Below are 24,891 nucleotides of genomic sequence, written 5' to 3'. Positions count from 1 at the left end.
AATCTATTATATCAACGAACTGAGATAAGTAGTAATTCGAGAGCGTTGTATTATTTTAATAAATCAGTTTGAATTATTTGTGTCTGCGATTTCGAAGTGATTGTCTTTTGTGAAGTTCAGAGCTTAATCATAAATCATAACTTAACCTTAAGTTAACAATTTTTTTTCTGTCTGTCTAGAATAATCTTTGGTAAGTTTAAACACTTTTTAACAATACTTTGATTCGCAAGACATTACTAGGATATTATTTAACGCAGGGTAATCTGAAGCCTATTTCGGCCTAATATCTGCGAAAAGCAGGAAAATTTGTACGGTGTAATTTATAATTTAAAAAAATATATTTTTTCCAATCTATATGATGCAACACCAAATTCGCGGGTTATAGAGAATTCCGAAATGTTACGCCCGCTTCTATTCAATATCTATTATTATTTGGCTTGCAATACACAAGGCTACTTGAAGCTAACGGGAAAAGCGGAAACGGAAATTTCATAGTGTAGATACGAGATATTAACAATTACTCCATTTTTATTTCGTTCTCTAATTTAATTAACTGAGTTGGATTAATGAATACAGGCAAAACTTAAAAAAATATAAATGTATATTTTATTTTCGAATAAATGTGTAGGATTTGAGATAAAATTGAATAAACACTCAAAGCCAAGAGCTTCGAGTAGTGTGGAAATATTTGTCTAACACAGAATGCAAAGATATGACATGCTACCTGTTTTAGATGAAGTGATAGCCTTTTAAATATTGACGCCCACTATTACGTACAAAATGCGTGAAGGTGCTTAGTAAGCAAGTTGGCAAGCATACCTGGGCCAAAATGTATGTATGCAAAAAGTGTTTATGCATACAAAACTTATTTTCTATAATTCATTCTTTACAGTTAATCGTGTCCATTCTAGGGTGAAGTTAATAGACAAAGAATTTGACTCATTTACAAAAACTTAACTATACTAGGTAATGTTGTGTTCGACTGTTGTGAAAATGTAATTAGTCACTTGGAATTTTATAAATATTTGTATTTTCGTTTCAGTGCCGGTGTCTCCATCATCATCAGGCGGTGGCTCTGGGACCCCTTTGTACCCCGGCGCGGCATCACACCCTCTATCATCATTGCTGTCCCAGCAGAGGCTGTTGGAGTTGTCACGCTTCGGGTTGAGGCATTACGACATCGCACATCACGTGCTGTCCCAGCAAGGTGCTGTTACTAAACTGCTTGGTAAGCTTTAAAGCTACGAGAGCAGGAGCCAAGGGCAGTTAAGTAGGCAAAATGCAAAGGTCGCAACTTGAGAACCCAAACGACAAACGTAATAAGTCTGTGCTGAGTCGTTGTCCCCTTTAATAACAGCATGTTCAAGGTCTAATGTTTATTAATCGCTGAAACCGAATATAGCCCGGGCAACATCCAACATATTAGTGTATAAGCTTTACATTTTGCACACTTAACTGAACCAGTTCCAAGTCTTAACAAGAAAATTTCTGGACTATTTAACTATATATATTGCTTACATCTTTGAAAATTGTACATCTTTGAAGTATCGAATACTTGAATTACGATAGTTAAATACTAAAAGATAACGGTAAAATGATAAAGTTTAATGATAACTCAATTTAGTTATTGCGATATATAATAAAATATTATTATTTAAGTTAATTTACTTTACGGGCATCGAAAAGATTTTTATTAATGTGATAAAGTTTGCGATAAAATAAACAAAATCAATATTGTGTATTGCCTCCTCGGGTCGTTATGAGACCGTGAAAACGAGTATACCTGTGCTTTAATATCGTCAATAATATAAAGCATTAATCATGTCTGGTTGTAATTTATCGGTCGTTCCTCAAATAATTCAATACATTTGCATTACCGCTGAAAAGTGATGCACGGCTTTTTTTACTTATCCCAAACTTTTTGGATTTTGATATTCGCGATCCACTGAACTAAAACCGAAGTGAACCTTAGGAACCATCTATGATAGTCATGGGCTATATTAAACTCATATAATATATTTTTTAAATTGCATTCAAGAAGAAGAAGAAGAAACACTTTATTGCACATATAACATACAGGAAAAGAAACAGTAAGGAGTATACAGTACACAATGTAGACATGCAAGGCGGCCTTATTGCGGCAAGCGATCTCTTACAGGCAACCTTTGTAGAAAGGACTTACAGCAAGAGAACGGGATAGTGCCAAGAGTGTTGATACATAAATACCAAAATGTAAAGATACATATACATATATAATTTAAATAAATATACGTAATATATAAAAAATATATTTTTGTGCATAGGAAGTCAGCTTTGATTGCTGGTATTGTATGTAAGAGGCATTGATTTAATATTATATCAATATTTCAGCGTCCTAAAGAAAATATTTTAGTTTAATCGTAACATTTTTAAGATTCAATTTCTGATTTGGAAATTTACAATAGGTACTTGTGAATCAAAAATAACAATACAAAATGCTTTTTAGCACATCTAAGTTTACAATGTCGGCCGTAAGTAATCTTTGGTCGAACATGGAATTAACTATTTCAAAATAAGGAAAAGGTCTGAAACTTTGGGCTCTTCAAGCCTATTTACTACCTTGCTTCTATTGTATATTCGAATGTTATATAAATTAGCCCGCTAGCTACAATTTGATGAAATCCATAAAGTCATAAAATTGTAACAGAAGTAGATGATGCAAATGAGTAATGTCTACTGGGCATCGATTCCACTGCAATTAACACGTACATTATTAATGGAGACTTGGTTCTTCATCGCAAAATTGATTTATACATGCGAACTCAATAGGATTGCCCCGCGGCCAGCAATAGCCGGCAACTAAGTTATTTGCGATAATTACTTCACCGCCCGCCTAGAATGATCAATACGTACGACTGTACTGAATAATATAGCGGAATTTTAACACAAATAGTATAAGCGCCAATAGAGTTCAGTCGTACCTACTTTAATTGTGGATTTGCTCAGATCGACCCATCCTTTTACATTATAGAATAGAAAAATAGAATGGGCCTACTGACTATAGTAGTACTACAGTAGGCCCTAACGTATTCTACCGTACGTAGGTACCTACTTGATATGTGAGAAATAAAAAATCAAACCACACACAAACCACCCGGACCAGATCATAATATTGTATTAATCATAATATTGTGTTAACTTTAACGATACTAACCATCCTGGCTAAGTGGTTAATACTGGCAGTTTATAACAACTTTCGAATTAGTGGTTCTGAATGCTCGGATTTAACGAATTGCAATAATCTACATCGAATCCAATTCAATGACCAGTCGGTGATTTGGCGAAAGCGATGGAGTTTGGATTGTGTTTTATCTGTTTCCTAATAACACGGTTGCGGCGAAAATCTCAATTGCTATTAATCAACGATAAGCCATCGCCGGGGTCTCGAACGGAGCTGCTATTGACGAAAGCTTAGATCCTAATCGATTCATAAAACTTGCAGCGTGTTAATTATAAGCCACCGGACTGCGTCGCTGCCGCGGGCGCCCGTACCAATACGAGTTCCATGTCAAAACTATCTTAGCATCGATGATTCTTCGCATTTATATTCGTTCTCTTTGTAATTATCGATGTTTTCAATTCGATCGCAATCGTTTGGATTCAAATCGGAAATACGTTGGCATATATTTTTTTAGAGAAAAATTTATAAGTAATTGTTGGAATATATCTCTATTAATATTATTTCACAAAGGTTTAGTGCCGGTATCAAATATAAAAAAAATCTTATAATTAATTTCGAACACAGTTTACCTAACTATCATAATTTATGTTTGATACGCTATTTACAAGATTATTTTTCCCTCTAATGCTCACACTATAAAATTAAAAGTAGGTACCTACTCCACACAGATGACCTTGTATTTACTTATTGATTTGCGTTTCTAAGGTGTAAAGATTAATATCACATACAGTTTGTTGTCTTTATAATGTTGGGTAGTGCCGATAATGGTGTATATATTATTTCGAAATGGCGTGAGGCAAGATAGCATTACTCATATAGGACATTATTAATGTCCAGCGAATCGAGGCTTATTTGGTGAATTTTGTCTTTATATCCGTCTATTAGGGGTTTATTTCTTAGTTAAAAACGTATAACTTTGATTCAAATTTACAAATACTCTATGCTATCAAATCCCATTCCAAACATTTTATCCTGGATATTCTTATTATATTGATGAGTATCATTTACATAATTTATTTTGTTCATACATTCGAATTTTGGTTTATAACAATTTCAGACCACCATCCATTTTGCCTTCAACCCATGTTATTCTAATCCTAAGGTTGACTGGAAGAGATCGTAAATGGTTTTTTTTCAAAAGCTTGTATTTTGGGATAATACCAATTAAATCCTGAATTTATACTAGAAAGTTTAACAGCAATAAATTCATCAAAATAAAATATTAATAAATATATTTATTATTTATTGTAAAAGCTTCTGCGTGGTAAAAATATAACATCAGTCGATAGACTCTAAGAAAATAATTTATTAAAATGCGTTATTTTTGTTTATAACCGTTTCTGGATAGTTGTATTTCCATACTTATTAGGAGAGTTTATAGTTTGATAGCAGATCTTTATGTTGTGTAATTAGCTGCTGCCCCCGTTTATTTCGTTTTTTTACAAATCCTCTGGGAACCATTTATTTCTTTAGAATAAAAAATAGCCTTTATATATATATATACTCTTCGTTCTATCAACTAACTCTATACAAAGAATCTAGTTTTTTGGCATTGGATAGAAGCAGGCGTTACTTTGCCGAAATCAATGATATACTATGAAAATTTATCTTAATTTGCTATACTCCGCGAAAAGCAGGAGAATCTGCATGGTTTATGTTAAGACAATCAATTATTCATTGTAAAGTCAACATCTCCTGAGGATGATCCGGTTTCGGAGCAAAACGTGCGTAGAGGGTACATTGCCGAAGATCTGTTTGGTGTGGAGTATAAAGATCCAAATGCACACACATTTAGAATATTACTAATGGTTCACCTGACGACTTCAACCCTGTTAGGTATTAACAGCTATAATAGTGTTGTGTAGAAGAGCCGCCTTTGATACTTAAATAGGTAGTTATTTTATGTCACTCACATTTATTATGTACCTACTGCTGTAAACCACCAATGCATCAAATTATCATCTCGTGTCACACACTTGAACTACGAGCGAGTTAAATGCTCAATAATTGAGGTAAAACAAAGTACGGTGGGCAATTAGCAATAATATCAGTGTGCTGTTAGCCGAGCGTGAGTTGTCATTGTAAAACTGGTAGCGATTTAATTTGAGGTATTAGATTTGTGCTATACAATTAGGACACATGCTCACTTTGTGTTTGCTCAAGAATCGTGAAAGGACGATTTCAAAAGCAGCGGTGCGTGCACCTTCCGCTGTATTATCACGATACGCATTTTGAACTGGCGTTGAACTTCGCTTTTGTTATAGCGATGCATAATTACAATTTTTGACTATTATTCCTTAAAAATCTTGTACCGCTGATTAGAATTTAGAATGCCGTGTTAGTATTTTAATTCATGCACGTTCGTTCGTTCGGTTCTTCGTCTCATTTCTGTGCATCTACTGGCCATTAGCTCATCTCTTGAACATGGTCAATCCTAAGCAATCCTTATAGATAAGAAAATAAAAATCCAAAATGATCCGAATTGTAATTTTATATCATTGTGATATTTGAGCAATGTGTTAACACATTTATTAAGTCTAGTTATTCCCAATCGTCTCCGGTTTCATTTAAAAACATAATATAATTATAATATAGCTGCTGTTAAATTAGAGTTTCATAGAAAATTTTCCGCTAAAATCTGTTTTTCTAACCGAGGTACAGTTTAAATGTACAGTCATGACGCAAGAAGTACTTACATGTGAAGTTGCAATGATCTGAAATAAAAATTGTATTACTTTTAAATTGGTTAAAAGCAGTTAGCAGACGTCACATGGCAAAATTGCTAGCCGTTACTAGGTACCGGTTATTATCACTGATAATAATGAATAAACCTCTCCGAAACAATTGCAATGGTGCTCTATACTTAAAACCCTGCTGAGGATAATGATGATGATGGAGCATTTCTTTGCTAAAGTCCTCGGCATACAACGTTAGCTTAATTCCTTTTATTCCACAACATAACGCAAGTAAAATCTAATTAAAATGTTTGCTCAAAGTTGATTGCAGTGGCGTGCACTTTATACATGCACAAAAGCACTGCATACCCTAAAATTGAAATATAGCCCGAATAAGAGGAGGATTTTTTTCCTATTTATGCAACTTTCCTGTATGCATACCCTGGTAAGAAACTGAGTGCACGCCACTGCTAATATGTATATATTATGCAGTTGATTGCCTTGATTCCTAAATAACTGAAACTGTATGCCACAGGGGTAGTAGATAAACGACTGAAAAAAAAAAAAAAGTGGACCACATAAATGCTTATACTTACAAACAAATCATTAACCTAGGTCCTGATTTACTGTGATATCGTAGACGTAGAAACACTGCGTGCACTCCAATATCACTGACAGCCTTTAGAATAGTTTGGATGTAGATTATTCACTGATTATAAGTCACAGCCCAAAAACAAAAACTTAGCTAACAACAAAACTTATCCTTGAGTTCACGTCATAATTAAACTTTCCATGGATGATTGGTATGTACGCTCAAATTTAACGAACTAAGTTTAAATTTGATAGTAATGTAAAATACTTTCAATAAAATATTACACCTTTGAGTGTACTGTCAATCAATTTTAGCCTTTGGTAATTTCCTAACGTCACGTGTCTGTTTCCCACGGAAGCTTGGCTATGGCCCTGGGCCGTCATGTAAAACCACTTACGTGTTTAACATAGCCTAGCCTTAGCTTAAATGTTATTATCTAGCCTAAACAGCTAGCCGTGGAAATGGGCACGCATAAATAACCTTTCAATCAATACAAACAACTTGAACGACTCTTAAACTCTTATTAATATAATAACTACACTCAAGAGTGAAGTACTAGTCACTCAGCTGCGTTGATCGTAGAGCTTTTGCAGCCTTATAAATAAAAGTCTAATTCACCTTTGTTGTGGAATTAAATTAGCTCTAATGTTTGAAACGTTTGTTAGTACATTATGTTTTAGGCATAGATTTAATTTGTATACCTATTAGTCGAAAATTGGAGATGTAATTCCAAATTATAATAAAAAAAAAATAATAATATGGTTGTACTTACCTGCTGATTATCTAAGCCACAGGTGCACTTTTGCTACACCTTCTTCGCAATAGGTTAAATTTTATTCTAAGTGGTATAAAATAATTGTTTTATAACAAATATATATATATATGATATATGTATGGAGCGTTAGACTTTAGCCCAAATTTGATATATTTTTAGGATCATTTTGTTAATCTGGACGAAGATCCAAGTTTAGTAAAGATATTAAGTTTAGTGAACCAAATTCATTTCTCAGTCTAGCTTTCTAAACAATGAAATAAACAAACATTACTGATTGTATTTTAGTAAGTATTAGGTCGGTCATTTTATTTCGATATGATACCCGTACGTCGGTAATGATACCTACTCAAAAAGATTGTCTGCGGATCGCCGCGGCGCGTAATGAAGCCGTATTTAAGCTTTGGTCCTATAATCAAAATTGAATTACCAGGGTTGACATTCTTGCCACAAACTATGCTTTTTCTTTTTACGCTCCAATTCCTGTGAGTCAATTTGAATACTTAATGATCTTTGCCGTAGAAAGAATGATAGTTTTAGCTAAGTATAATAAACCTAGTAATGATAGTATGGAAGGTGAGTCGATTAAGCCTTTGTTTTCTATGGGATTTCATTTCTCTATTGTGTTTTAATCGTTAGGTGGTGAATTTTTTTGGTACAAATGGTCAGTACGAGCTTGGGGTTAGGAAATTGTGGAGGTGCTTTGGAGAGCACGTTAGGCGTAAAGTGACAACAATTGGAAAAATCCCACCAACCCGTTTTGGCGCAGCTTGGTAGGTCGATACTCTAATTCCACTTCTAGTATTAGATGTACTTATAGCCAGTGGCGTGCACTTCATACATGCACAAAAGCACTACATACCCGAATTATTTTATATAAGTCATATTGGAGGAGAAAATTTCCATATTATGCCATGTACCTGCTTTATGCATACCCTGGTCAAAAACCCTGTGCACGCCACTGCTTATAGCTATATATTTTACATATGGTATGGCCTGGATCTTAGGGGTAGCTTGCTAAGTGAAAGAGGGTAAGTAACAGGCATTACTAGTGATGTACCATACACTCATTCCCAAAAGGCATGATGATAGTAGCAAAGAATCGCTAAAATATTGTATATTTCTAATGATATTATGATGAGTAATAATTCGAAGTGAGATTGGTGTTTGATTTTAATAAATAAAACTGAAAATCTACCGATCCGCCATAACAGGTCTAACGCCGAATTCAAAATTATGACGTCACGTCTATAAAAACATTATCACGTCACGTCCAGTGGCGTCTTAAATGTCTAGAAATGATGCACTAGAAATGTGGTGCTGGCGGCGACTGTTGCGAATCCCTTGGACAGCTTTTCGGACTAACGTGTCGATCCTGGAGGAATTAAAAGTCAAAGAGAGGTTATCGTCGACTATGCAGATACGAATCCTCAAGTTCTTTGGACACATAACTAGGAATAAGCACTCCATGGAACGACTTGTTGTCCAGGGGAAAGTGGAAGGCAAACGGTCACGTGATCGATCACCCACGCGTTGGACCGACATAATTAAAGCGACAACACAAAGCTCCATAGTCCAATGTTCCAGAAACGCTGAAGATCGTGACAAGTGGAGGCTCATCGCGGGGGCTGCTGTAGGCAAAGAAAAAGAACCATCGTCAACCACGACCACTGTGTCAAGAGTGAACGACTAAGGAGGACACAATAAAGCCCGACCTAACACTTTATTACTTCTTTTATTTCGTTTCTTCTGACTTATTTATTTTAAATCACCTTCTAAGAGCCGTATACAACAATTGGAAAAATCCCACCGAAATTGTCGAGTAAAAAGAAAAAGATGTGATAGCGCAATTCTTGAGGAAGGATATGAAATATTTAATATCATATACGACTCTTAGAAGCGCGTTAAAAAAATACCATATAACTTCAGATTTCTTAATACTAGGTATAACTAACTATTAATAACTTAACTATATTTCAATTAAAATAATATTATGACTTGTTTTCATCTTCATTAAAGCTTCCGAAACGAACGAAATCTTTAATAAGGATCTTGCACAAACATACAAACTTTTTGACCCTATTTTTTCAAGTAGGTTAAGTTATTACGAATAAACAAAATTTAAGTACACCCCTGCGATTTCTTAATATCCGTTTGTTACTAGGTATTGATGTTATTTAAAACTTTTATATAATATTAGCTATTGCCCTATAATAATTCTAATACTTCCAAAAATATAAGAAGTATTATCTTTTTGCGTGAAAGCGTAACAAACAAACTTACATTGTCATTTATAATATTAATAGGGAAGGGATAGGGATAATTAATGCAGATTTAAAGGCAAAGAAGCTCGAAAATCGAATTAATCGTTCCAGAGAACGTTTTTTAAAACGTGCTGGTTTGGGTTATGCCATCGTTAATTTTCAGTGATTGTTAATTTATATTTTGTTATTTGTAACCTAAATAGGTCGTTCTAGCTTGGAAAAGTTGAAAGCTTAGTGGTTAGGATTTCGGCTTCAGTCTTGCGGGTTCTAGTTCAAACCCCGGAACGCACCTCTAGGCTCTAACTTATCTATGTTATGTTCTTTTTAAGCAATTAAGCCTTGCAGGACTACGGCCTAAACTCTTCTAATTTTGGGCGGATGACTAATACTACGATATTCTATTTCCATCTCCAAACTAGGAGGGGATTTTATAAAAAAATATTCACCTTTATTAGAAAGAAAAATATTTAATTAATATTTTCATCGCTCACCATCAGGTGTGATTGCAGTCAAGCATCACTGAGAGGCACGGTGGTTATGTCGGACTCGTACCGGCAAAAACCCCACGGTGTTCTAACCAATCCCCTGGTTACGGAAATACCTTCTCACACATACACGACAGCCATTTTCATCATGGTGCAAATATCAGCACTTGACTACATTTGTTTTATATGCCACGATGACTAATTATGTTCCTGAGTTATTAAAAATACTGTGAGGTATGTGTGAAATGCAAATAACTTAGGATTATGTTTAAAAAAATTGTACAAGCAGTTGTTTTTATGATAATTAACTTGTTACAGACTTTAATTGCTCTATAAGTCTAACCTAACTTAACGCAGATACGGGCCGAGCTTAATTAATATTTATAGCATAAATTATGATTTGTTTTAGTACACATTTGTATGCTTATGAGTACCTTATTTTATTGTATCAAAATTAAGTGCTAACCAATATTTAGCAGCAAGACATAAATAAGTTGTTTTAGCCCAATCACCAAAATGGCGGAACTAATTTGGATGCAGAGCATAGAGTTCCTTAATTTAAACTAATACATTATATTTATAGTATAATAATTGCAAAAGAATTCGCAAAGGGATTCGGCATAAGAGAACGACAGACCGTTAGGCGTGACGGCATACAAGTTTGTTTTACTTCCAATGTACGCCAATAGAATTTGACATCAAATCTAGGTTTACCTCAAACTAATTACAAAAGCTTCTGAAGAAGCAAGCTGTCTAGTTAATTTTTGAAATAGAAAAAAAAACCCATCAATCACCGAATCAGGCATCGTTAACACACGCGTTGCATTAAATTTTATAAACCAGGTCTAATAGGTGTACCATGTATTAGTGTATGTTTATCAGGACATTGTTGCTACGGCATGTATTATTATTATACATTATATACATTTTATGTTAAGTGTATTTTATGCGTACCTAGAGAAACCCCTTCTCATAGAGTTAGTGTGAGAGTTTTTTTGAGTAAGCCAAAATTATTAAAATTCCATCTCGTGGTTAAGGATGGTTGACCAACTAGTTTTTTGACAGGTTATCAGTGTCTCAACAGTGGACGTCCTTCAGTTGTGCCGATACTGACTTATAGTCGTAAAAATATAATAGGCCCGTTTTGACATTTGTCATCGCGACGTAACTAGTTATGGAACCATAAGACTCTGTACTCGATACTCACGATAAATCAATTCAAGTTTGTATCAGTACTTGATTGATATTATTATGTATTGTAAAGTGTTCGTTCGTTCAAAGTATTCCTTTAACTCCACAACCAATACGCGTGACTGGCTGTTGATTATACGTCGACTTTTCAACATGTTGAAACAGAGTTAGTACTATATAACAACAAACACAAAAATCGAGTCAAATCACTATGTTTAAATTAATGTCCAAAATAGAAAAGCCATAGTTAACGTAATAGTAAACGGGCGCACAGTCAACTTTACAAGATGAGGAACGAAAAACTGCGCAGTGCGCGCGGGGACGCTTCAGTCATGTGCCGCTTGGTCAGACACATCAACTCAGACTCATTATTTAGAACCCATTTTGAGAACCAAGCTTATTCTTTGCAGTAAAGATAACTACACAATATTTAATTTCGATATTCAGTAAAAAAATGGTTACAGCTCTAGTATAAAAAAAAAAAAGACTGAGAACGTAACTGTTTTCGGAACGTTTCGCAACAATTATAAATTGCATGCTACTATGAAGTAAGCGCAAAAAGAATACTCGCGATATATTCTTTCATATTATTTAACGTCCCAAAAAAATTTACGTATTTTTTAAAACACTGTATGTAATTGATTTTTATTTTTTTGTTTCTTTTAGTTTCGTTCCAAGTTACATTCTATGGTCTTGCGCAAATGTCAAAACGGGCCTATTACATTTTTCCGACTATAATATGTAAAAGCTCTTACTCTGTTGTTAGCTCTTGCTTTTGTCTGTTATTAATATTAATCAGGACCGATATTTAACTTAATATTTAACTTTTTCTCGTAAGCATTGAAGTGGACCCAGCCAATTTCTTTCCTCTGGGCTGGTACTTATTAGCAGGAAAATCCAGCATCCACCAACTTCTATATTATCCAGTAATCGAACTAGAATAGAATCGAATAAGAATTATTTTAATACTTAGATGAATGTGTTAACCACTCGATTAGTGAAACAGTCAATTCATCATATTATAGCTTAACAAATTGTTCTATGATACGATTTTCTATTAAGTACTTAAAATAGAAGCTTATTATATCGATACTTAAGTATGATATCAGTATACATCCAAAAAAGAGATTCATTGTTTGTTCGCAGAGCTTCTTAAGTGACGTGCATAGCATCGCGTCTACTACGTTTTTCTTCGAACTTAATGTTCACTTATCGCATGTCCTGCAAAGGAAAATTAAATGTTTAATAATAAAATCAAAAACAAGTGAATTAATGAAGCAAATAATTATTAGTCTGACAATGTGGGCAGTCCTGGATATTCAATAACCATAGCAACCTTATCCTATAGCCCACTTTGCTGTTAAAGATTCTGATCTATTAGGTGAATGAGTCGGCACTTCCCGCCGGTTAGCGCCAGCCAATATAAAGAGTCGTTTTAATACAAATTTAATCAACTGAATTTGGGCCTTTCTGCGTCGCTTAAAACATGTTGTCCTTCTTTGTAGACGCACCGTGTAATGACTTTAAGCGCCCATAAATGACTGTTGTTTGGAAATTTATTAACTGACGTTTTAGGTACGTATTGTGCCGTTTGTAGGATCGCGTCCTCATCCGATGATTAATTGTCCATTTCTGTTTGAACGATAAAACATGTAAAGTATGCGATACTTGTATCTACTTGTATTTTAGGTACCTGCCTGGATGATGAATAAATTCTTTTAATTTTACTTTTTTTATCTCTGACAACATTATTTTAATCTGCATATTATACATGTAGTGTATGTACTGTTGAATGAGCCGCAAGAGAAGTAATAAATAGCTTTCCGCAACACCATGCAAGGCATCGCAATGTACGACCAACTTAAAGTTTATTTTAGTTTTGCCCAAATCAGTTACATCAGCAATTGTAATAGATACCTTCATTATAGTATCAAGAATCATGTGCGTGTAGGTATCTATATTAATTTCCGTACTTAATCCGACCGTCTGTCCACCTGAGCTGTTTAACATTTTTTAAAGAAGGAACTTAATAAACTAAATATAATTTTTATTTGAATATGAAATTCGAAAATGTCTAGCCTCAAACAGAAACTGACTTTAAAATGTCATGCTTACTTCTCGAATAGAGCACGACAACCGAATAAATAGAGGTAGGATCCAACCCGCATTGGAGCAGTTTATACGTTATGCTCTAAAACCCTCTGTCTTAGAGAAGATGCCTGTGTCCAGCAATGGGGCGTAACGGGCTAATGATGATGACTTTTTTCAAGAAAACATTTTTGCTTGAAAGTTTACCACAGAACTTCATTCTGTCTATAAAACTTCCATAACGCAAGTACTTAGTATTAATAGAGAATACTGCGAAAAGGAAGGCTTGGTCGCGTTTTACGCAATCACACGATTCGCCTGCGCCTGGGCAACGGCAAGTAATTGGCTCCGGTCATGCTACGTTCCTAGCCGATTTAATTACCGCAAAATGATCAGTCTGCCGGCCTCCCGCAATTTACCTATCAATCAACATGCAGCTAAAGGAGAGCGCCTAGCTAGGAGTTCCTAATAATATTATATAGTTTGGTATAAATCGTGTTATGTAAAAAGAGGGCTGACGGACGAAGGAACTTTCAAATCCACTACGAAAGTGTTTTTTTGTACTCAATATAAAACAATTATTGCACATATACCATAAGTATATACATATATAGCATAGTATATACCTAAATACATTTTTATAACATAAGTAAATAAAAATGTAATAAGTTGGGTCTTGCCTAATCCTTTTAAATCATTATGCAAGTTATTTAATCACTGACCAAAGAAGCTTGGTCTCTGAATTCAGCTGGACTGTCCATCTATCTCAGTCTCTGTACAGCCCTGCAACCTTAAAATCAAAGGACACCTTAATAATTTGTACGCCCAAATTACGAAACTACAGTTAAAAGCTATACCACTTTGTTAAAGGGAAGCGGTTAAATTGTTACACAACTTACTCAACTTTGTGAGGTGGCTAATTGTGTAACTTTTGTTAAATTTTAACTATATCCTGTACTATGTAACTAAAGCTAATATCAGATAACTGGTAATAGTTTGGTTAGAAGTAACAATGACATGAGGGCAAGAGTTTTCTCATAACAACGTTAAGTTAACATTCTAGGTTACTTATTAAACGATTTAAATTGCACTAATTAGTTCTGGTAATTATATAAATAGTACTGGGCATATCGACCGTCAGTGCACATTTTACGTGACACCTACTGTATGCTGCTACTAGATAGGTATAAGTTGCTACCATTATTAATATACAGTATGGTGAAAGGTAACGTTGGAACTCAACTGCATAATGTAATTAAGGATATCAGTTAAAGACCTAATTGTTAAAAAGGGCAAGAAAGGGGCTATCCAAATGTATATTCTATTAAATATAAACTATTGGCTTTTGCCAAGCTATTTGGTTTTTATGAGATAAGTGGATACAAATTGAGAAACCATTACATTTTTATAGTGCTTAAAACTTTAAATAAAATTGCTAAGTTAAAGTTACCAACATTACAGTAGTAACTAAATTGGGTGACTATAAATATAATATTACATTAAATTGTGTGCAAAATATTGTGTCGATCAAACGTTCGTGGGGCACTTAGAAATACTTCCAGTTGCAGTTTCCCAATAAACTCGTTTTTCGGAAAAACAATCGCAATGGCCATTAAGTTCTACGCGGTTGTTATAATGAAAGCTAAAAAGTTCCGCAGGACTGCATACGTGTTAAACGTGGAGTGTTTTTTTGCATCTCTTACCATTTTCGGTCTTAAGCTTTAGTTTTATCAAGACATAAAGACCCTTATGAATTTATCGTGAATGGCGTTGACAAAAATGAGAATATAAATAATGTGATGAATTATTCAGCGTGATCGGTATGGAGGGCCGTTGTTTGTCAGGTAAAAACGTTTCGCGCGCCCGTTCGACGGAATGCTGCCACCGATGCCTTTTTGTGTAATTGTCTTGAAGCACGCACTCATCCATTATCTACTAACTGATTTAGGAATTACAGAATCCAACATTTTTTATCTAGACCTCGACTCTCGCTAATTTATGCTGAATTCTAAATTCACACTGTGAAGTTTCAATTTTATATCCAATTATAAAACCGATTGAAATGCGCCCCGCGCTAATAAGGTAATTAAATAATCGATTAAAATGAGTTCAGGCTCTAAACAGGTTATAAAAGCAATTATTACTAGCGAATAATGTCCTAGAATAGTTAGTACAATAAAAGCTCTCGTGAATCTAATTGTACTTGACGCATGTTTATTTATAATTATTATATAGGTACCTTTATCTGCAAATACCTACCCATTACCTAACTAGTATTTTTTAGGGTACCGTATTCAAAGGGTAAAACGGGACCATATTGCTAATACTTCGCTGTCAGTACATCCGTCTGTCTGTCTGTCCGACTGCCACCAGGCTGAACTGTGCTGACTCATGAACCTCGAAAGTTAGACAGTTGAAATTGTTACCGATGATATATTTTTGTTGCCACTCTAACAACAAATAACTACTGAAAAGAGGATAAAATAAATATTCTAGGGGGATACAAAAAACATGATTTTTTGCCGTTTTTATAGATCGCACTTATCCGGTTTTTAGTTTCCTTTATGCAATCATTAAAATATTGCATGCCTCACACATACCTAATCTCAATAAATTAAAGCATAATAAAATAATTAAAGCATCCCGAAGGCTGGCTCTGTACCTCTAGGAGTCAGAAATCTAATTTAATTTATCGAGCTTAAATAAGATGCCTATTTAGGTATTACATTAGTGCATATCACACTAAACTTTATTAATCTAAATATTTATAAAGGATGCTACATATTTATGTGTTTACACTCATATTAGGTTTGTCGATGTTTGACACTAAATAAAAAAGTTTACGGGCAAAAAGTTAGCCTAACCATAAAACAAATTAAAAATTCCCGTCTCGCTGCGCCGCCTTCATTTGGCCGATGTCATTGTATCTATAATTAATACTAATTTGCAGTTTTCATTGTTATTCCGCACCGCAGCTTTGATTATCAAACTTTTTTAAAGAAAGCACGTCCACCTTCCCTTTGAAAGCTGAAGCGGTAGCGTATGATAGATTTTGCTGAAGTAATTAAAACCCTAACCCTTGGTAATAAGATCTAAAAGTACGCATAGCTACTTTTAAATGATCAGTGAGCAACGCATTGCGACAGTAGTCTGCGTTTACTCACGTTTGGCGCTCAATGAAATTGCATCAATCGGTACCGTGCCGCTATTATTGGTATTTTTATTAAAGGTTTAATTTGATTTAGTATTTCTCTTTTTGTGTTTTAAAAACTTCAGGTGTCACTTTTTCAATTATTGTCCGAAGGGCTATTTCTTTAGATGTTTGCTCACCGTACTGTTGAAAGAGCGCGTAATTATTTTAATTTGAAATTAATTGCCAACAGGATACTGTCGAGCCCCTGGACAGAATATTAAAGACTATGGACATGTTTTATCGAAAGTGTTAAATTACAGGCACTCTTCGACCTCCGGGCCTAATCGGTGGGAGCAAGCCAAAAGTTGCGACGCCGGCGGTTGTTTCCAAGATAGAGCAGTACAAAAGAGAAAACCCAACGATCTTCGCGTGGGAGATTCGCGAGAGACTCATTTCTGAAGGTGAGGAACAATGATCTCGGTTAGATAATAATGGTGAAATACTTTGTACAAGTCAGAAGCTAAATGTTCCCGGTTTACGTGTAATATCATGAGCGCCCTAAGCGATCACGCCTCGCCGCTCTCGTAGCTCCGCATTCATCTGCTTTCCAAAACATGCATTTTAAGTAAGCCAAATCGCGACACCTAAAAGAGACGGTCCAAATGTTTATGGATATTGGCAAGGTGTAAGAAAAAAAAATTGGGTTTTTTTAATAGTTCAAATCCATCCATATCATCTTTACGGATTTTAATTACATGTTTTTGTTTACTGACATAATAAACTGATGAAAATCCGATGACACCGCAATATTACCCAGGGACCTCAGTCTGCTAATGCAAATTGAATAGTGTCTCAAGTGGTAGGTCAATGTAAAAAAATACTAATAAATAAAATAAATTCTAATTATTAAAATTTATCATCGAGCAACCACTGAGATACAATTGTAATAGCGGACTAGAAGCCCAGATTGTGAGTGATAACGTAATCTTAGATGGAAACGCGCTAACCATAAAAAGGATTGGTATTTTGTTCATTGATGATACCAATACCATATAAAATAATACCTATTGATAACGGTTTCTCTGCGATAGCATCGGGTAATACCTATTCTTTCTTTCTTCCTTTGCGTTAGGTACTTGCTGGTACAGTGGTACCTACTATCAGAAAAAAATGTGCAACAGTTAGCATTATTGCCGAATTATTGTAATTTGTAATACGTATTGGGTCTACGTAAGATTAGCTCTGAAAGTTCGCAAATTGGTCACAAATCTGCTTTTAAGTTTCATTACATTCTGGACGCCGGCTTATCTCATAAAGGAGAGAAGGAATAATACTACTAACCCACAACACTGCTTAAATACGGGATAGCGGACTACAAATTCAAATAATTGAGTTAAAATCGTCCTTAATTTCCATTTATTCAAATACAAATAGTTCACTATGCATGTGCATAGATGGTGTTCTGTTTACATGACATCTACTGTTTTTACTAAATGTCACATCATTGTCTTTAATAGAGGTAAAGTTGATAGGTATTATTGTGAACTGAAAATACAGCACGTTCATAATATTATTACAATAACTAAATTGTCAAGTCTTTATATAACGCTCTATTATTAAGAAAATAAGCATTAACAATCAATAGGGGAATTATAAACTGACGCTCGCACGTAATCGTTGCGTTGTCTAGTTTCTGAGATCGCTGTGTGAGCTGCGAATTATCATTATTATATTATAGGTTTCCAAGATCCGTTACAATAATATCACTAACTAGCTGTTTCCATACGTTTTATTTAATATAAATAAGTATGGATAATATTATTAAAATATTTTTTTACTGACCTGAGATTTTTTTACATTTTTTTATTCTCTAATTTTCCTGGACGAAAATTGGAGTGATATTGCGAGGACGTGGGGATGAGAAAAGGAGAAACATATATTTATTTATAAACAATTTTCAATGTATCCTTTCAGGACACACAAGTAAAACCTCTGCAAAATGTCTTTGTTGGTAAGGACGAGGTACCCGATTTCTATCGACTTTTGGACTTGGGTCTCATCCATTGACACAGGGGCGTTTTGAATTTTTAGAAATTTATTTTTCAATAGTTTGTCAACTGGTAATTTATCCTTAGTTGCCATAATGAAGAATATTATCGTTATAAAATAGGAGGCAAAAATAGTTACTATATTGAGAATATGTTCAAATAATGTCTTATAGTTGTAAAGTACCTGCTGACTTAAATGAGACTTCCGTTCCACCACGTAAATATCAGTATGTAAGAAGAAGCTTTGTTGTTATTTGATATTTACTTTTTACACAAACTTCTATCTTGTAATGAGGCCCGCTTCAGCGGATGCACTTCAACCCTCCAGGATCTTTTGTGCTCTATTTTTACACAAACTTAATTCTATGCGAAAATTTTACACACATCCAATGGTTGCATCTCAAACATATTCTCTGTTGGTTAGCCTAAGTGCAATAGACTTGGAAATCTCGAACATCAAGTTTCAGTTCAGTTTACGAACTTCAGTATACTCACTTGGTTAATTTAATGTTATTTGAAACTGAAAACTAAGCTCAAGTGAATTATTTTAAGCTTACTTTTTTAGAATTTTCACTATTTCGATTCACACATAAATAAAACATTATAAATACCTACCTAATTTATTTTACTCGATAAACATTGATGTGGCAACCGGTCAAGGTGTCATACTCATGACCCTTAATTAACTTAGGTACTATTCGATGTAGTTTATGCATACTCTACTAATTGGGGTCAAAGTACACTTGTATGTCATGCATTTTATTTCACTTTTGTGTACCAAGAAATTTTAAATTTTCTTTTCTAGCAATGGAATATCTCAGTTCGTTGTTTTCTAGGCACGTTCCATGTAAGGCAACGTCTACACTTCAGGCGTCAACGTCAGGTGATAATTTGGACAAGCCGGTATCTAAAAAAAAAATGTAATACCAATACACCTATCAGCAATAAATACAATATACTTTTTTTGTATACCGTTCGGTATTATGTAGTAAATATATTGTTGTAAGGAAATTTTTATATTTTAATTAACACCGAATTATAAATTATTGATTGATAAAAAATATTGATTGCTTTATAATTTGTATAACATTTATTTAGGTAAACGGGTTTTTTTAACAATATTTTTTTCATGCCTTTTAGTGCCTGATTTGTCATTATCACCTATACAAAATAATGCTTATTCCCATGCAGGGATCTTAATAGAAAAAAAGTCTAATCGTCACCTAAGAAGTTTAACATCACAAAACGTATCGTAACGCATCGTACGCTTAGCGCAAGATTTTCACTCTCGATTCGTGAAGTGGTTTTTGTGTATCAAAACATTGTAACGACAAAGCAAATTTGACTTAATGTTTCTCGTTTTAGATTCACCAATTCCAATGTTATAATATATACTGGTATTTACTTGAACATGTTGAGATTACATAGTATATCCCTTTGCAGAGTTTCGATAGTCGAAGCCGAACGTTTAGGTCCCTTTAATTCTCAACTAATGGCACAAATTCAATTTGTCATGAAGTAAACTTAAAAGCTCAAAGTTTCAAAAATTATCCTTCACTAGGTTATAGAAATAACATAATTGAAATAACTGAGGCGCAAAATTGTCGCTTTGTATGACTGACTCTATATTATAGTATTGTTTTAAAATGTCAAATCAATCTTGTCTTTTATTAGTAATAAAATGTTTTCATAAAATAATTATTATTATATTCCAAAAAAGTTAATTTTACATGCTCAGACCGGTAAACCTGGCATTATGTTACAAAGCTCGTCTTGCGTGTTAACACTACTTTCATAAATATCGCTTAATTTCGTGCATTATGTTTAAACAAGCTGTTATGATTTTTTATAAATTATATATTATATACTGAGTATTTTATTATGGTATAAACATTGTAAAACTTAAAGTATAAATTATTTATCATAAAACATAATCACCGTTTTATGACATATTATTTATACGAATGCTTTATAAATAGTCTCCGCTTAACTCAACTGCAAATTATTAGCACGGCCCAGGATTCGAACTTCGGATCACTTTCCTAATTGAACATACTTATAACTAGATCAACAAGGCTGTTTCTTGGATTTTTCTGTTAAAAATTGTGTCTGGTCATTAACTGGATAGTAACCAGACCAAATAATTGGTAAAACTTATCAATTAACATTCAAGCATTGTGGTGGGACCACGCTCTGATACCATTTCTGATGCAAGAGAGGAGGCCAGTGCCCAGTGGTTCTATAGGCATAAAATAATATTCAGTCTTCTGAAATTCAATAAAATTCAATATTCCATCGATTCAAAATCATGAGCATAAAAAATGCAGCCTTGATTTCAATTGGCCTTTGATCAAATACTAATACTTTCGGTAGTTTTTTGTAACTTTATCTTATTTGAGGTCAGAAATACAACTGCGTTAGCTATGAAACAATAATTTATTCACAAATTCCTAATTACGTGTACTTCTTACTTTTCATCGATTCCAGGTATCACAGTTAGTTGCAACTCAAAAAAGTTTCAGTCTTCGTTTTAGTTTTGGCTAATCGGTCGTCTTGGTCATTCGGTTTACCTGAACATCTTCATCATCATCTTTACTACTCTTTGATGGTTGCTTTTCTAGTACATTCTTAATCATAGCTTATATTTGCTTCACCCATCAGTGATCTTCCTCGTGCTATGGTACCATCTAGTTCACCTTGAACTACAAGCTAATAGTCATGTCTTTACAGCGCTAGAAAAAAAATATATTTAGTTAAATATTAACCTGATTATAGGTAACTTGTGCATGAACCAATAAATTAATCACATTATGTAAAACCTAATGTGTTTAGCTAACAAGGTCGGGTGTAATAGGCGCACGGTTATCCAGGCAGTCACTAATAGCTAAATATCCAATTAGGGGATTTGACCACTTGTGTATTGAACTTCGAGTCGTGTCAATACGTTTTGGTGGGTCAGCTGGTAAAGCCAACGAAGTGCAACCCCGAATATGGTCTATTAGTTTCGGTGATGGCTGCCGGCTTACCGACAGCGGATACGTTGTAATTTGAGATGGAGGTTTTGACGACCTATGAAAAAAAAACAGCTGCTCTAGGTTGTATATACTTAACTGATCCTGTTACGTTAACACCGTATATACGGAAATTAAAAGAGAAAAAAGGATCACTGGTGAAATGTTATACAGGTTTATTCCTAGACAATAGTAACTTGTCTTAACTTAGAAAAAAGCTTAAATAAAACATATTGTTATAACATGTTTCAAGAGTGTTCGGTACGTACGAGTATATATGTGTTTGACTGTCCATTTTACAAAAACTGTGAAATAAACAGAAAAATTGGGATTTTTTAGTGTAGTCCTGAAATAATTTGTCGGCTTTAGATCTTTGCAGCGACCACGGGCCTTGAATTAATGTGCATTTATTGTTAGTGTCTATGTCGACGGCTTTAAAAAGAGCTAATTCAACTTAACTAGCCCATACTAATATTAAAAATAGGAAAATGAGTCTGTTTGTTTGTTATTTGGTATGTTTGACTCAATTTCTGTGAGCATCGTTCCAGAGATTTTTTTAAATAGCCTTTAGTCTACGTTAAATTAAACCAAAGACAGAAATATAATACTTTTTTACCCCTTGAAAACTCAACGATTAATAAATTAAAATAAATTTTGCTAGTAAAAAACCAAGCTTACAAACCAAAATATTATTTCGCTCATGACAAATTTAATAACATACGGTTGCATGTAATTATTTTTGTTTACATTAAAATATATGATATAGGTATCTCTTTCTTATATATGAGAGAGGACCTGTACCCTACAGTGGGACTCTATTAGGCTGGCGATTATTACGTTATAAGACTAAAATCGGTATGGTCCTTACTGTTCAAATTTTCTGAAACAATAGTATTACTTTTAAAGTAACTTTCTAAAGTAGAGAAACTTAAGTACATATGTACCTACCTCGTTACTAAGTTCCAATATAAAAATATCAAAAAATGCTATCAACGATTTTAAAGATGTCTCTAACCTAATTAGAAAATAAAATCCGCTAATTAATTGTGAAATCGTAAACACAACCTTATTTAAGTAGACCCGGATCAAATAAAACCATCAAAACGTAGTAAAGGTACGATTTGTAAGAGCCAATTATATATAAATGTTTTCAAAAATCATAAGAAAAATAGAAAATTGAAAATTGTTTACAGCTAAGTTACTGTCCATAATACTGAAGTTTAAAAAACAATAACCATTATAAGCACTTTGTACAGTCGATCTATAGATCAATACAAGAAAGCTTCGGGAGTAAGTTCGGGAAAAGTTCTCATTGTTCTTCGCTTTTCTCAACCAGCTGCTTCCTACCAGATACTTCTTAGGTCGTCTGACCGGTAATCCCACACTGCGTTTACCTTCACTGCGCTTATGCTACCCCTATTCTAGTACTAGTAAGCTGTAAGCAGCTACTATTCCAGGATAGACAAATATAATGGCAATACCTTTCACATTAAATACAAACTCTATTGAATATTAGACTATATTAAAAAAGCTTGTAAATATCTGTATGGCGTTACAAGTAAAAGCAAAAGCCGCCAGCGACGAGTTTAAACGTATGCAGGATTCCCTTCTAATATTTCAAAGTTTAAATTACAGTTCATACATAATATATTTGTGCAAATAATTTATTATGTACCCAAAGCCAAAGGTGACGACAATATTCCGTGAGACATCAAGCTGTCGCGCTTATCTCCGTTTTATCTTATTCGTGTAGTCAAAATGCACCTTAAATGACTAAAACATTTATATATAGATTGTTTTATACAGTATCACTTTGATTAAAAATGCGAATTACGAAAAAGGCACACACATCTGAAAGGACATGATGGGCGGTTTTAGCTTTGAGGCCAACGAGCCAATTGCGATAATTGCACCAACGACACCTCTCGTGGTCTGCGCGATGCTACAAAACCAGCTCTATTGCACCGGTGCGCAACAACGTAAATTAACCCATAATAACGTCCAGTAAGGAGTGAAATTCCATGTTCATAAAAGGAATTCAAACTTCCTCGTGAATTCTTTTGCAGTTCTCTAGTACAGAGCAAGTAGGGTGTGCGTGAGTCTCTTAAACAGGTTTCGCTTATGAGACCATTTCTGGTTTACGATATCATTGAAGACCGGATTAGGAGACGATAACATTCTTGATAGGAAGCTTTGCAAAGCTGAGCCGTTAAATTGGTTATAGTTATAAAATCCACAGGTGGTGCCGTAACTTCCAAGCACATCACTTTTTAAATATCATTATTTGAATACACTGTATAATATATTCTACCATGTCGAGTGCAGAGTTGTAAGTGACAACTGGGTGAGGCTAAACATAAGCATTATACATGATTTTTGAACGGGTGGACCGATGGACGTTGGGCTCCCAAGGTGCTGAAATGGCAACCCCCCTTCAGCCCACATGATGTATGACCACAGGTGGAAAGATGGCATAATGCGAATCACAACAAGTCGGTCGTCACATTAGTATCGGTTAAATACTAATGTGACGACGTGTGATTTAATAAGTCAAATTTTTATTGACATAAACCTATAGAAGGCATTTTTGATCCTTCGGGACATACAACATTTCCATTGATTCCATGTGATAATTTTCCAAACTCACCAAACGTTTTATGAAGCCCACAACAAACGGGTATAGGGTTGTATTTGTGCTTATCACCATATCACTTGACGTAAAATCGTGTAGTTTACATTATTAGTCCCTAAGTTTTTTATCTTTTACGTTACATTAGGATTTCTGTTAAACTTACTTTTAATAAAAACTTTGAACTTGTTGAAATACATACGAAAGATAGGCACAACCCAATTCGGTAGTTAGTTGTAAAAAAGTATAAATGTAATCAACATCCTCAACCTCAATTATTATAATTGAGAATAATTGATTGATAAATGGAAATTAGAGCATTAAATAATAGAAACCGATAAACTTAATTCTCAGAAGAAAGGGGGTGGATGAAAACGCGCTGACTTTGTAACTCTGTTGGTGATATTTTTGAAAATAATATCTAAGAAAAATCCTGCCATGTATAATTTTAGTATAAACCGGTGTGTATGCCCCAAGGATGGCAAACTTATTGGTTACTGAGATGGGGCATATTGTACAAAACAACGATCACAAAAATTGTTTAAAGGTTTCAAAATCGCTGAATAAAATATTAATTGTTGGCTTATTACTTTTATGTTGAAAGAAATTAAAGTCTTCAAAGAAATAACTCGAAAGAGTATGTTTCAATTTAATTTCAAGTTGGAGCAACTATTACGCTAATAGCCTAGAGCCTGCTGCATGAGACTTAAAAATATAGTATTTCTTTTAAATAAAATTGAAGTAAGCAGTAAGTAGAGGTAATTATTTGACATTCGCTCATGT

General features: G+C 34.1%; 1 protein-coding gene across 1 annotated transcript in view; it reads left to right on the top strand.

The window, feature by feature from the left end:
• The window catches only part of LOC120623869 (paired box protein Pax-6-like), a 55,335-nt gene that overhangs the window by 17,093 nt on the left and 13,351 nt on the right, over positions 1-24,891 (top strand). Inside the window, exons 2-3 of the mRNA XM_039890146.1 lie at positions 1,043-1,228; positions 16,741-16,881. Coding sequence (XP_039746080.1) covers positions 1,043-1,228; positions 16,741-16,881 — 327 coding nt within the window. The remainder of the gene's footprint in view (positions 1-1,042; positions 1,229-16,740; positions 16,882-24,891) is intronic.

The sequence above is a fragment of the Pararge aegeria genome, chromosome 5 (genome assembly GCF_905163445.1).
Source record: "Pararge aegeria chromosome 5, ilParAegt1.1, whole genome shotgun sequence".
Lineage (NCBI taxonomy): Eukaryota > Metazoa > Arthropoda > Insecta > Lepidoptera > Nymphalidae > Pararge > Pararge aegeria.
This window is presented reverse-complemented; position numbering and strand designations above follow the sequence as displayed.